At 59.2% G+C, this 13042-nt stretch overlaps 2 protein-coding genes and 2 non-coding genes across 6 annotated transcripts; 2 read left to right on the forward strand and 2 right to left on the reverse strand.

Annotated features, from left to right (window-relative positions):
* Nucleotides 1-2251: 2251 nt before the first annotated feature.
* TRNAF-GAA (transfer RNA phenylalanine (anticodon GAA)) lies at nt 2252-2324 on the reverse strand. The gene has a single exon. It is a non-coding gene; the product is annotated as a tRNA-Phe (tRNA).
* Nucleotides 2325-2448: 124 nt separating this feature from the next.
* NDUFS7 (NADH:ubiquinone oxidoreductase core subunit S7) lies at nt 2449-8705 on the forward strand. 3 transcript variants are annotated; one of them, XM_061151230.1, is made up of 9 exons: nt 2449-2555; nt 2710-2809; nt 4472-4505; nt 5405-5473; nt 5833-5950; nt 7184-7363; nt 7449-7495; nt 7955-8043; nt 8542-8705. In XM_061151230.1, the coding sequence occupies exons 2-9, from the start codon at nt 2794-2796 to the stop codon at nt 8637-8639; spliced, it is 651 nt and encodes a 216-aa protein (XP_061007213.1). In that variant the 5' UTR covers nt 2449-2555; nt 2710-2793; the 3' UTR covers nt 8640-8705. The 3 variants fall into 3 exon arrangements, with proteins under 3 accessions (XP_061007213.1, XP_061007212.1, XP_061007214.1); XM_061151229.1 differs by lacking the exons at nt 2449-2555; nt 2710-2809 and adding an exon at nt 2821-2999; XM_061151231.1 differs by lacking the exons at nt 2449-2555; nt 2710-2809 and adding an exon at nt 4221-4344.
* On the forward strand, nt 2457-2530 carry TRNAN-GUU (transfer RNA asparagine (anticodon GUU)). Its single transcript has one exon. It is a non-coding gene; the product is annotated as a tRNA-Asn (tRNA).
* Nucleotides 8706-9122: 417 nt separating the features above from the next.
* GAMT (guanidinoacetate N-methyltransferase) lies at nt 9123-12178 on the reverse strand. Its single transcript, XM_061151232.1, has 6 exons — nt 11930-12178; nt 10787-10932; nt 10605-10668; nt 10257-10324; nt 9943-10053; nt 9123-9469 (listed from the first exon to the last, which is right to left on the reverse strand). Exons 1-6 carry the CDS (start codon nt 12108-12110, stop codon nt 9329-9331), a joined length of 711 nt encoding a protein of 236 aa, XP_061007215.1. The 5' UTR covers nt 12111-12178; the 3' UTR covers nt 9123-9328.
* Nucleotides 12179-13042: the final 864 nt, after the last annotated feature.

Genomic DNA, 13042 nt, shown 5'->3' on the forward strand with positions numbered 1-13042 from the left:
CTCTGCACGGCCACCTTGCTGCCCCCGGGTCTGGTCATCTCCCACCTGGTCACACTCCCGGTCTGCCCTCTCTGACCCTCCTTCCACCCAGACCCCAGACCTCATCCGTACGCTCTTCCTACATTCACTTCACCTGTCTGGCTCCAGCCCGGATGGCGTGAGGGGTGATCAGACCCCCAATGGACGGAGCAGCACATTTCAACAAAACTGGTTTCTGGAGGGGAGTTCCCTGCGTTCACTTGGGCACCTCTTCAAGCCCATCATCATTTATTCGGGAAATTGATTAAAACGAGGAATGCTGGGCACAGGCGTGCATGCTGAGAATCTCAAGTCGGCTATGCATGTCTGGGCAGTGTGGTCAGGGCCTCTCACCCCTGAGGCAGGGCTTCTCCCTCCTGGCTTTCCTGTCAGGGCACCCCCTCCCCCAGCCCCTGCTTGCCCTCCTCCCCCGCCCTGCAGCTTCCCTCCACCTCTGGCCCCTCTGCCTTCCTCCCTGCTCCTCCTCTAGCCCTGCTCCCCCTCTTCTTCCTCCCTCCTCCCTGCCTGCCCTCTGTTTACTCCCTACCCCATCAGACCTGCTTCTGGTGGGGCCCTTTTGAAGGTTCTCCCTGGACGCCCCAGGCTCCTGATCCAGGCTCTTCCCTCCCCATCCAGCGCCTGAGTTATCCAGCCCTGCATCAGCAGTGAAACCAGCCCCGCCTGCTGGCTAGAAGCTACATTCTCCTGTGCGCCACTCTGTGGTCTCAGGAGGTCTCCGGCTGGGGCTGCACCATCTGAAGGCTTGGGTGGAGCTAGGGGCTCGGCTCCCAGGTGCCTGGCTCCCAGGACTAGGACATGAGAAAACAGGAGCCTGAAAAAGCTGTGACATGATCATGTTGGCGATGTATCCACATTGGTTCCTGAATCGTGAACGTGAGTGTAAGATGTTAGCAATAGGGGACACTGGGTGTTGAGCATAGCAAGCTCCGTACTATGTTCACAACTTTTCTCTGATCAACAGTTTATTTATTTATGGCTGTGCTGGGTCTCCTTTGCTGTGTGTGCTTTTCTGTAGTTTCGGGAGCAGGGACCACTCTCTAATTGCAATGTGTGGTCTTATCACTGCAAGGACTTCTCTTGCTGCTGAGCACAGGCTCTAGGGCCCCCTGGGTCAGTAGTTGTGGCTCTCCGGTGCTAGAACACAGGCTCAATAGCTGTAGCACAAGGGCTTAGTTGCTCCAGGGCATGTAGGATCTTCCTGGACCAGGGATTGAACCTGTAACACCTGCATTGACAGGCGGATTCTTTACCAATGAGCCACCAGAGAAGCCTCCCCGCCCCCCCCCCCCCCCACCACCTTAAAATTTTTTATTTATTTTTGGCTGTGCTGGGTCTTCTTCTTCTTCTTCTTCTTCTTCTTTTTTTAATTAATTATTTGGGTTTATTTAAATTTAAAAAACAAAAATCCAGCTCCACAGCCTGGCCAGTCGTGGGAACTGAGGACTTGTAGGGTTCCCCTCGGCCCCACCTGCTCTTTACTCCTGCATTTGCTGGAGATGGATGGTGAGAGTGGCCAGAGGCCACTTGCCCCTGCCCGGACCTTGATCGCCAGGCTCCCCGACACCCCTGGGCTGTTCCACGCCCGTCAGGAGGGGTCCTGCTGCTCACCTGAGTTCCCCCGTTTGAGCGTCAATTTCCCTATACATAAAATGGGTAGAACAGGTGCCCCACAGGATTGTCAAAATTATGTCAGTCCAGAGATAGATAGAGTCTGCCTGCCAATGCAGGAGTCACGGGTTGGATCCCTGATCAGGAAGATCCCACAGGCGTCGGAGCAGCTAAGCCCCTGCGACACAACTACTGTCCCGCTCTGCGAAAACAGAAAAGCTTGTGCAGCAACAGACTCAATGAAGCCAAATATACTTAACTTTAAAAACACACACATCGGAGACAAAGATGTTTTTGCAAACTCCTTTTTGCCGCTCTTGGTGTTCAGCAGTGTTTCTTTTACAATTAGCATTCGTTCTAATCCTACCACTTAAAATACAGTGGAAATCGAGATAGGAGTGGGGGGTGCTTTGGGGCTGGAATCACAGTTTTGGAGATTGGCGGGACGGGGCGGGGTGGGGCGGATTTGAGGCCTTTTTCCATTCAAGCCCTCCCGCGTTGGCATAAGCCAATGTCAACATCCACACATTCTTGGTAAACGAGCTGGGAGCAGCTGGATCAGCTCTGAGTCAGAGAAGGCTGATGCTAGCAGCGCCAAAACTTTTGCCGAAACCCGGGATCGAACCAGGGACCTTTAGATCTTCAGTCTAACGCTCTCCCAACTGAGCTATTTCGGCTAGATAGCAGGTGTTGTTCTCATCTCCCGACTCCGCCCCGCTCTGTGCGGCTCGCGCGCAGACGTAGCTCGGGCCGCCCATGCGGGCCGCGCATGCCTCGTAGGGGCGCGCCTGCAACTCAGTCGCAACGATGTCTCTGTGGCGCAATCGGTTAGCGCGTTCGGCTGTTAACCGAAAGGTTGGTGGTTCGAGCCCACCCAGGGACGCAGCTTACACTTTTTGCTTCCCCGGGTAAGAAGAGAGTGGGCTACCCTCTTCCTTTTGCCAAGACTCTCCGCGCGCACCTCTGTGTTCTATTTCCGCGTGGGGTGTCCGCAATCGCTCGGCGGTGGGGCGTCCACAGAGGCGGAACGTCCCAACCCGAGTTCCGGTTTTTCCGCACCAGCCGAGCCGCTTTGGGCGACGGCCCGGGGCATCCGGAGCGCTACAGAGGACGGACCGTAGAGGTTGTCTGAAGGCCGAGGCCAAGATGGCGGCGCTGGCGGGTGAGCGGGTTGGGGCGGCGGGGTCGGGGCTTGGGTCGCTCCGGGAGACTTTACCCCCAGCCTCTCGGGCAAGCGGAGGCCGAGTGTGATACAGGCTGCCATCTTTGGGAGGAATTCCAGGCTGGGGCAGAACGGGCCCACATTTCGTCCAGGATGCTGCCTCTGAAATTCCCGGGAAGAGGCGGCGCCGGTGGGTACAGCCCTGACAGGGAGAAAAGTGAGGCCCAGAGAGGCTGGGACCCCTGGAGGTCACGCGCCCTGGCAGGGCCAGAACGCGACTCAGGGCAGCCTGCCACTCTGGGAAGGGGTCGGTCACCGGCTGAGCAGGCGTCCTAACCCTGTGTGCTCCAGGGCCCTTTCCTCCTCCGATTAGCGAATAAGCACATAAAGGAAAGTGGGTTTGTAAAGGATTGTAAAGGACAATGGGTATCCTGACAGCTGTCAAGATACTGTCTGGAAACCAGGAATCTGTTCGCAGTCCGGGTGCTTCATTAGTCATGCCTGGAAGGCCAGGGTCTAGTGGCGGCGGTTCTGCCAACTGCTGTGTCCTTGAAGGAATGGAGTGGGCACGTTCCTTTACACATGGTTGGCAGCAGTCCCTGTGGCGTAGTTAAGAAATCATTGTCATTTCTGTTGGTGAAATGCCTGCATCCTGCTAATAATGCTGTAGTTTTTGCTCTACTCAGATTTTAAGGAAAGGCCAAATTTTTAGTAAGACGCAGGTGACCATAAAATGGGTATTTTTTCCTTCCCGTGCAAGTTCACCGGCCTTCTGAATCCTTACCAGCAGCCTCTTGCTAAGTCTGGACCAGAGGTTGGAATTCCCTCAGCTTGGAGGTGAAAGCCATTTACTGTGCTGTGAATTTATCCAAAGCCCTAAGGTCAGGTTGGGGGGCTGAGGCTGAGAGAGAGGCAGCTCACACAGGAGTCAGGAGTTACCCAGACTCTTGCACTCCGAAACTCCCAGCCCAGGGCCTGGAGCCTCGCTGAAGTCTGTGGATATGTTGACTTGACACACATCTGTCTGTCTGAGTCAAGGCCATGACAGACACTAAGGGAAGCCAGGGAGGCCCTCACATCTGGGGCAGGCAGGCACCACACAAGAACATGCGGATGTGGCAGGATCAGGAGGACCTAGGAAGCTAGTGTAGACCCAGGCAGTTGAGCTGAAACCCGTCCCACAAGAAGGGCCGGGTGCTCCAGGCAGAGAGCATGGCAAGTGCAAGGCCCTGAGGCAGGTGGGACACTGATGTGCCTGAGGAAAGGAGCACTGGCCTCCAGTGTGGACTGTGTCATTGGAAACAGGGGAATGACACTGGACACTGTCTCTTGTCTGCTTCATATTCTGAAAGATGGCTTTTTTTTTTTTTTGGCTATACCTCACAGCTTGCAGAATCTTAGTTCCCTGACCAGGGATCAAACTCGGGCCCCTTGCAGTGGAAGCACGGAGTCCTGACTCCTCGACCACCAGGGAAGTCCCCTGAAAGATCGCTCTGTACCAAACATTTGTTAAATGGAGTCTAGATAGACTGAGGGTGAGAGAGGGGGGTGCTAAGTTCTGGCAGGCAATTGCCTGGCTGGACACTCCCGGCCGGTGTGGCCTCTGATGCTGTCTCAGCTCACTGCCCACTCACTGCCTCCACCCTGTGGTTCTCTCTGCAGCTCCCCGCCTGCTCCGCCCGATCCTTGCTGTGCGGTGAGTGCTTGCCTCCGACTCTGATCCTGACCCTCTACCCATAGCAGTGAGGCCCTGGCCGGGAGGGGCTTAAGTGGGGCCAATAGGGTGCCTCAGACTTGGGGGGGTCCTCCAGCAGCACCAGGTTGGGGGCCGTCTGGCCTCCAGACCCATGTCTCCCTGCTCTCGTGCCCTCAGCTCAGCCATTACCTGGCACTGGAAGGCTTCTGGTACATTTGCTCAGGCAGCAGCCCTGTGCAGACCTCCTTGGGACGGGAAGGCAGGTGGCTGCCAGGGCCTTGGTGCAAACAAAGCCCAGAAATCCAGCCCCAGCTCCGAGCTTTCAGGGACACAGCAGATCTCAGGGGAGGGTCTTCTGTTTTTTTTTTAATACCAAAAACATTTTGTCTTGGGTTGCAGCTGATTAACAATGTTGTGATAGTTCCAGTGAACAGTGAAGAGGCTCAGTCATATATATACATGTGCCCATTCTCCCCCAAACCCCAGGGGAGGGTCTTCTTAATGGAGGGGAGTTGGGGGCTCTGAGGACGCTGTGGATTTGGGCTGATTTTATTTTGATAGGCTTTTCCCCTGGGAATAAAATAGATAATGCAAAGCAAAGGGAAAGTGGGAAAACAAGGAAAATTTCAGATACAGAGCAGGTACTCTCTGGATCAGGGATCAGCAGATTTGTTTCTGCAAAGGGCCAAATAGTGGACATTTTCGACTCTGGCTCTTTAAAAACAGCCATAGCCACCAAGAAAGTGAACGGGCATGGCTGTGTGTCAGTAAAACTTAATTTACAAAAACAGGCGGAAAGCTATATTTGGCCCCTGGTCAGTCCCCCCATGCTGGTCCCGGGGTGACCCTGTCAGCAGGCGCCCCGGGCTCCCTGTCATGTGTGGTCCGTCTCTTGACAGCTCTGGCATGGGTGCTGCTCTGCAGGTGCGTGGGATCCATTCGAGCATGGCCGCTGACAGCCCGAGCAGGTAAGGCCGGCCTTCCTGGGAGCTAGCCCCCCCCACCCCTGCCTGCACAGCAGTGGCCTGTGGTAACCCTGGGGCCCTCCCACCACCCAGTGGGGCCATACCAGGGATCCCTGCCCTCAGAGTCCTGCCCAGCCCCCTCCTGCACATCCAGACTGATGGCTGCACATGTCCAGACCAGGAGCTTCCTGACAGAGTGTCAGCCAAACCTGTTTTCCAGTTGAGGAGACCAAGTCCTTGAGAGGACAAGGTCCCACTGGGACTGCAATGAGGCATGTCCTGCCCCAGGCCGGGGCAGCAGGTGGGGGCAGAGGGGGCGCCTGCCTGGCTGACGCCTCCCCATGCCATGTGTCTGTGTCCAGCACCCAGCCTGCCGTATCCCAGGCCAGAGCCATGGTCCCCAAACCTGCCGCACTTCCCAGCAGCCGGGGCGAGTATGTGGTGGCCAAGCTGGACGACCTCATCAACTGGGCACGCCGGGTGAGCCCCTCCCTGTCTCCGCCCCTCAGGCCCCTGCTGCCAAGTGTCCACAGAGCGGGCCGGGCCCCTCTGTGTGAAGACCTGAGGCTCTAATTCTCAGGATTTCTGCCCTTCCCCCTGCCACCTCCCAGAGAGGATGATCCACCTCCTTCCTGTCCTTCTGTCTTCTGTTCCTCTTTTTTCTCTTTTAATGTAAAACCCATGTTTTTAACTGGAAATGGGTGATGAAAACAGTAGCTCCTTCCCAGCAGATATCCTAACTTCCACCCCACCCCCCGTGTTGGCCTTGGGACAGTCTGCTATCCTTGTGCTCATCTGTGTCTCCCTCAGGACACGTGTCCTCTGCCCTAGGACAGGGGCTCCTTTCAGTGCCCCTAGGGCGCCCCGCTGGGGAACAGGCCCCCATTGATGGTGCTGTAAAATGTCCATGTGTGACCAGCAGGGCTGCAGTGAGCGCCCCTCCAGACCCGCAGCTCCAGGGTGGCCATGTCACTGTGGCCAGGCACTGTGGAGTCGGCCACTGTGGGCACCGCTCGGATGCCCTGCCATGTTGGGCTGCCCTTGCCCTCTGGTGGCCTAAGCCCTGTCACCTGAATTAGCACATCTGCAGGGCAGCAGGGACCTTGGCCAGATCCCAGAATGGACGCAGACAAGCAGAGAGAACAGCTAGGGTGGTGGGGGGCCGGGGGTGGTGGGAATCAGACACCACAAGTTGGAGGGAAGTCAGGATGCATCCAGGAGGCCTTCCTGGAGGAATTGGTCCTTTGAGTTCAGGCACTGTTGGGAACAAGGCCCTGCAGGGGCTTAATCGCAAGCTCTAAATCTGTGCCAGGTATAATCACTGGGTGCTCAGAGCAGCATGTGCCATATTGGAGGCCAGATTTAGGGGAAACTGGGGTTGTGTGCACTGTATCATTAAAACTATTTGCACTTGGTTTTAGGGCTTTTCTGTTTGTTTTTCTTTTTGGTAATGTGGCTGCTGGGAAGCATGGACCCACTGGCCAAACTCACTTTCCCCTCCTGGCAGGCAGTCCTGGGCTGGGGCAGCATGCTCAGGCTGGTGACCAGCATCCAGAATGCCTTGGGGTTTGGAGGTCATGTAGTCACTGTGGGCTAAGGTGTCATCTTTGAAGAAAGGCTAGGCATTTGGATTTTTCTTTGTGAAAGCGCCCAATTTCTTTAAACATGGTGGGCCCCTCAGTCTACTCACTGGCTACCCACCCTGCCCTGCAGAGCTCTATGTGGCCCATGACCTTCGGCCTGGCCTGCTGTGCCGTGGAGATGATGCACATGGCGGCACCCCGCTATGACATGGACCGCTTTGGCGTGGTCTTCCGTGCCAGCCCGCGCCAGTCCGATGTGATGATCGTTGCTGGGACGCTCACCAACAAGATGGCCCCTGCGCTCCGCAAGGTGGGCCCAGCCCCAAGGCTCACCCTTACTCCCCATCCCCCACCCCCCCAGCCTTGAGCCGCACACAGACTCCTGTCTCTTCCAGGTCTATGACCAGATGCCAGAGCCCCGCTACGTCGTATCCATGGGGAGGTGAGTGCCCAGCAGGGCAGGGTCGGATGACAGACAGGCCGGTGACACACTGGCCTCTCTCCTGTCTCCTTTCTGTGCTGCCTTCTGACGGGGGTCGCCCAGAATGTCCCCTTCTGCCCTGTGACAGCCATGCCCCCACCCCACAGCCTGTCCAGTTCCTGTCTGTGTCCACGGTAGGACTGTGGGAGGTACATCCTGCTCTGGGGGGCTGCAGCCTTCTCCCCAACTGGCCAGCTCCTATTTCTCCAGGCTGTGTAGTCATCTAATTTCTTGGTGGAGGTGGAATTGACATACTATAAAATTCTCCCTTTCAAAATGTACTGTTCCGTGGGTTTTGGCGCATTTAGTGTTGTGCACCCATTGTATCTATGGAAGAGGTGTGGGCTGGGGGCTGGGAGGGGGGAGAGAGGTGGCCAGGTTGGTGGGAAAGGCCCTCACAGCCCCGCTCCCCTCCCCCAGCTGCGCCAACGGAGGTGGCTACTACCACTATTCCTACTCAGTGGTGCGGGGCTGCGACCGCATCGTTCCAGTGGACATCTATGTCCCAGGTGAGACCCCACGGGGCGCACAGAACCCCGTCTCCCCCATTGAGAGGGCTCACCCTGTGAAGCATGAGCAGACCTAGGGTCCCAGAAGAGTGGCACCCCAGCCTTTTCCCCGTCGTCCGTGGAAGGTCTTCCCAGCTGTAGGTCTTTGACTTTACCCGGATTCAGCTCGCTCCAGTCTGCCCCCACCTCTTTGAAAGGGCCCTGGGGGGCGGGGCAGTGTGGCCTGGGTGTCAGCAGGCCGCCCACACTTGTCTCCTGGGTCCCGAGCCAGGTAACCTGGGGGTGAGGGCCGTGGACAGGGCAGATCACCTGGGCGGGGCCCTCCGGGCCTTCCCCCACCCGTGTCTTGGCCTGGAAGTCAGTCCTGGGTTCATTCCGTCTGGGGGGCCTGGACCCCGAGGGTGGCCCCGCCCACCTGCCCACCCCCAGGCCCATCCCAACTGGTGTTGGTTGAAGGGGTCAGGAGTTTGAGGCACCACTCGCACCGCTCCCCTCTAGGCTGCCCGCCTACGGCCGAGGCCCTGCTCTACGGCATTCTGCAGCTGCAGAAGAAGATCAAACGGGAAAAGAGGTTGCGGATCTGGTACCGCAGGTAGTGCTGGCGCCCGGCCGCCCTGTGCATCGTCCCCCCAAGAGGCGGTCAATAAACCCGATCAACCTTCCCTGCGCTCCCGCCCAGCGTGCTCTGTGGGCGGGGCTGGGGGGGGCCTGCGGGGAGGGCGGGGCCTTGTTCTCGTGTAGGGGGAAGCTGAGGCCCCGGGAGGGCCTCGAGTCAGAGGAAACAGGATGATGGGAGAGTTGGGGTGCAGCCTGACTGGGTGGGACCAGAGGGTCTGGATCTTGGGGCTGCCACCCTGTGTGGCCCTGACCTAGTTCCGCCTCTTCTGAGGACCTCAGGTGCCCACCAGCGGGAGGGCGGGACGGGCCATCGGTGATTGATTGTCAATGTCTGCCAAGGGCGGGACGGGAGATCGGGAAACTAGTGGGGAATGGCCACCGGCTCCTAAAAGCCCTTGTAGCAGATTTCTTTCCTTTTACCATTCTTTAGAGAGGCAGGAAAAGTAAAAGCAAACACACACTTGTGTCCCACTGCTGATGGGCCAGACCAGCATTAGCGTTTATTTCATCCCCAGGTCCTCTGGCAGAGAGGGACAGGGAAGCTGGCGTGGGTCTGGACCAGGGCTGAGGGCTGGAGCCCTCAATTCCGGTCACAAAGGCACTGAGTAGGGGTAGGGGTTCCCGAAACCCAGGTCCCCCAGGCGGCGTGGGCAGCAGGCCCTTGGGCTCAGTGCTTGGTGACCAGGGGCGTGATCATCCGCGGGAAGGAGTAGTAGCGGCAGTCGGCTGGCGGGACCAGCTCCAAGACCTGCGTGCGGATGTTATCCCGCCGGAAGCCCGCCTCCAGCAGGGCCGGCACCTGGGTCTCCTGGCCAGAGGGAGGCGCCAGGTCACGGGGAGTGGGGGGCAGTGGTGACCTCTGCTGACCGCCCCTCTGCCAGGTACCCTGGGGCCTAGGCGGGGTCGGAGGCCTGGGTGTGGGTGTCTCCCGGTGTTCAAACACCACTTCCAGGCTGTTAGGGTGTATCGCCTAGTTCGTCTTCGCAGATAGAGGAAACCAAGTGGGCAAAGGCCCAAGACAAAGGTGGCCAGACGAATAAAGAGAAGCCTGGGTGCAGGAGGGCAGAGGGAGGGGTGCGGGGACTCTGGGCTGCATCCCTGTATCCCCAGGGCCTGGGGGAGCCACCAGATGTCAGTCTGGAGAGACTGACCTCTCCTGATGTACAAGTGGGCGCTGAGTCCACCGAGATCAGCCCCTAGGGCCGGCGGAAGCCAGGGACTCTCCCCAGATCACAGCTGCTTCCCCACCCAGAGTCACTGCCCGGGATGGGGGTGGGGCACCTCAAACATGGTGGTGATGTCCGAATACTTGGTCTTCATCAGCTCCCCCCAGGAGGTGAGGTTACAGTAGGTGAGGACACCCCCTGGCTTCAGCAGGCGGAAGGCATGGTCCTGGGAGTTGGGGTGAGGGTGAACAGTGGTCAGGAAGGGATGTGAGGGTGGGCAGAGGTGTTCCCAGCGGACCTCCCACCTCCTGGCAGGTCAGGGGAATAGTGGAAGGAGAGGTGACCCCTGCATGGACAGCAGGTGCCCCCCACGGGGCTGGCCCTCCATCCTGGGGCTGGTAGCCCACATTCCACCATCAGTGGCCCTACCCGAATGAAGTTGAACTGGTGAGTGTGCCAGGTCTCCTCCGACAGCGGGTACGTATCGTACAGGATCCCTGTGTGGGAGGATGGAAGTCACATGGTTGGGGGGGTAGCCTCACCGGGCAGGGCTGCCAGTAGGCAGCCCGAAGTGCCACAGCCACTTGTACGCATTATGTCTCTTCCGTCCTTCTGGAGGTATATGCACACCTGCGTGCCAGGCTCCTGGACGTGCATCCGTCCGTGCCTGCCTCTTGGCTCTGCACCCCAGTGAAACGTCGAGGCTTCATAAGCAGGCAGAGGGGCTGGCAGACCCAGCAGAGCCCCCCCCTCCCCCCAGCTCCCAGAGCCCCTCACCATCAAAGTGACTGTCTGGCAGGGTGGGTGCCACCTCCTCCCACAGGCCTTTCAAGGGAACCACCTTGGGGCAGAGGAGAAAAAGAAGGCTAGGTCAGAGGGGGCCCAGAACTCCCATCTGTTAGGAGGGAAGGGGCAAGGCCTTCACCCTGAAGACAGGGACCAAGGGCAGAGACAGGCACCTTATGTGGCTGCTGCAGGGCCCAATCCTGGAGCCGCTGGAAGACGCCCTCGTTGCACTCAATGATCCAGTGCTCCTCGATGGGAGCCTCCTGCACCTTTGTGGCTGCGATGGCCATGCCGAAGCCCACTTCTAGCACCCGGCCCCCTAGGCAGACAGAGAGCCCAGGTGTTAACCCGCTGGGTGGGGCTGATGAGGCCACCTGGAGGAGGGGGCACGGGGGCAGGGCTTTGACGGGGAGAAACATTTGCCACAAGGACCGGGCGGCACAGCAGAGCAGAGGTGGGACAGAACACAGCAGCTCTGAGAGGGAACAGCGTGGGCCTGGGCCAGCAGCCAGGGAGGGTGGCCTGCCAGGGAGGCCCCGGACAATGGCCACTGGGCTGGCCAGGCCAGGAGGCAGCACAGACCCTGGACTTTGAGCCCTGGCCCAGGCTGTTTACACTGAGGGTGCTTATCTGCCAATTTGGTCAGTCCCCCAGCCCCGCAACAGTGAAGTCAACAAAGGACAAGGAAGAACCAGGATTCAAGGCCCAGGCCTGGAACAGGAGGGCGGGGATTGATCCCCTTTGGGTCAAAGACGGAGGCAGAGAAACACCCTAACTAAGCAGGGACACTGGCTGTGCCCATTTGGTAGATGGGGACACAGAGGCCCAGAGGTGGCATGCACAGCCTCTGGGGTCGTGGGGATCCCTGAGCACCCCATGGGCTCTGACACCTGGTGCAGGGCCACCTTCGACAGCTGTCTCCCGGCCTCAGCTTTCCCGTAGCTATTCTTAGCTGAGGCGGGCCTCCCGCGACTCCTAGGCAGACTCCAAGTCCCCACGTGGGCTTGGGCAGCACCTCGCCAGGCTGCCATTCCCCGTCCTCGACCTCGCGCGGGGTGGGGGTGGGGGGGACCGGAGGCTGAGTTCCGCATCTGAGGACCCATCCCCCGATTCACCCCCATCCCCGAGTCGGGGCGTCAGTGCTCCTGGGGAGGGCTTTCCTGGTACTCAAGGCGCCCGCAGCGCCCCCAGGACAACCCCGCTGCCCTAGCGAGCGGCCCTACATTCCAGGCGAGGAAAGAAGGAGCACAGAGACTCCGCCGCGTCGCCGGAGAGCGGGCTGGCCTCGGTCGGCCCCGCTCGCCGGACCGGGCTACCTCTGGAGGCGGCGGCAGCCGCCAGCGCGTGCATGTAGGGGGTCTCCCAGCGCTCCATCACCGGCTTGCCCAGGATCTGCAGGTGCGTGTCCGACGCATCGTAGGCCGCGGGCGCAGCCCGCCAGGCAGGGCTGCAGTTCTCGCCGGGCGCGAAGATAGGGGTCGCGGCGGGGGCGCTCATGCTGCGGGATAGACCGCACACCCTGCAAGCTCCGGAGGGGCAGGGCCGCGTCCCTGCAGGGCCTTCTGGGCAGGGGGCGGGGCGGGGCGGGGCGGGTGGTGGGCGGGATGAACGGCCCAGGGCACATGGCGCGAGCTCATTGCGCGGCGGCACGAGCGGCCTCTAGCGGCTGTGGTGGAAAAGGCGGCCCTCGGTGGGTCCCGGATCCCCTCGACGGTCCCTCCACGCTAAGTCTCCAGCGCCTGGCGGGTAGACCAGGCACTGGAGCCCTTGGGGTCCTCACCCTGTCGCTTTCCTGCCTCAGTTTCCTCATCTGTCACCACCGACTGCATCAACATCCCCCTCCTTGCTGGAGTGTGAAGGTCTAAGGATTTTCCAGGCAGGGTTGGAAGTGCTTTAAAGTGTTCACAATTACTCGTCCTTCAGAAGTGTTGCAGTGGCTTCTTTTATCCTCGTCATTTTTATCTTATTTATTTAATTTTTAGTTTTGGGCGTGCCACATGGCTTATGGGATCTTATTTCCCTGACCAAGGATTGAAACTTGGATGCACAGTGAAAGTGCCACCAAGTCCCAACCCCTGGACTACCAGGGAGTTCCCTTATCCCTCCTCATTTTACAGGTGGAGAAACTAATGCTCCACAGGCAAAGCTGGCAACCTCACGGCTGTGAGTGCACGGGTGCAGGGACCCAGAACAAACCCTGACCACCCCTCCTGAGCTCAGATCATCCCCCCCCCCCATGCCACCTGAGACCCCAGAGGCCTAATGAGCAGCTCAGGGCACAGAGGCCTCTAGCGCTGGGACTGAAACACCCACCCCAGCAGTCAGCAGTTGCCAGATCCTCCTCCCCAGGACAGTAGGCAGGACAGCCCACCCCTGCTGTCTCGCCCCAGGGCAGCCTGGGAGTCATCTGTGTCCTCTGCCTGCCATGC

This window comes from Dama dama, chromosome 9 (genome assembly GCF_033118175.1).
Source record: "Dama dama isolate Ldn47 chromosome 9, ASM3311817v1, whole genome shotgun sequence".
Classification (NCBI taxonomy): Eukaryota; Metazoa; Chordata; class Mammalia; order Artiodactyla; family Cervidae; genus Dama; species Dama dama.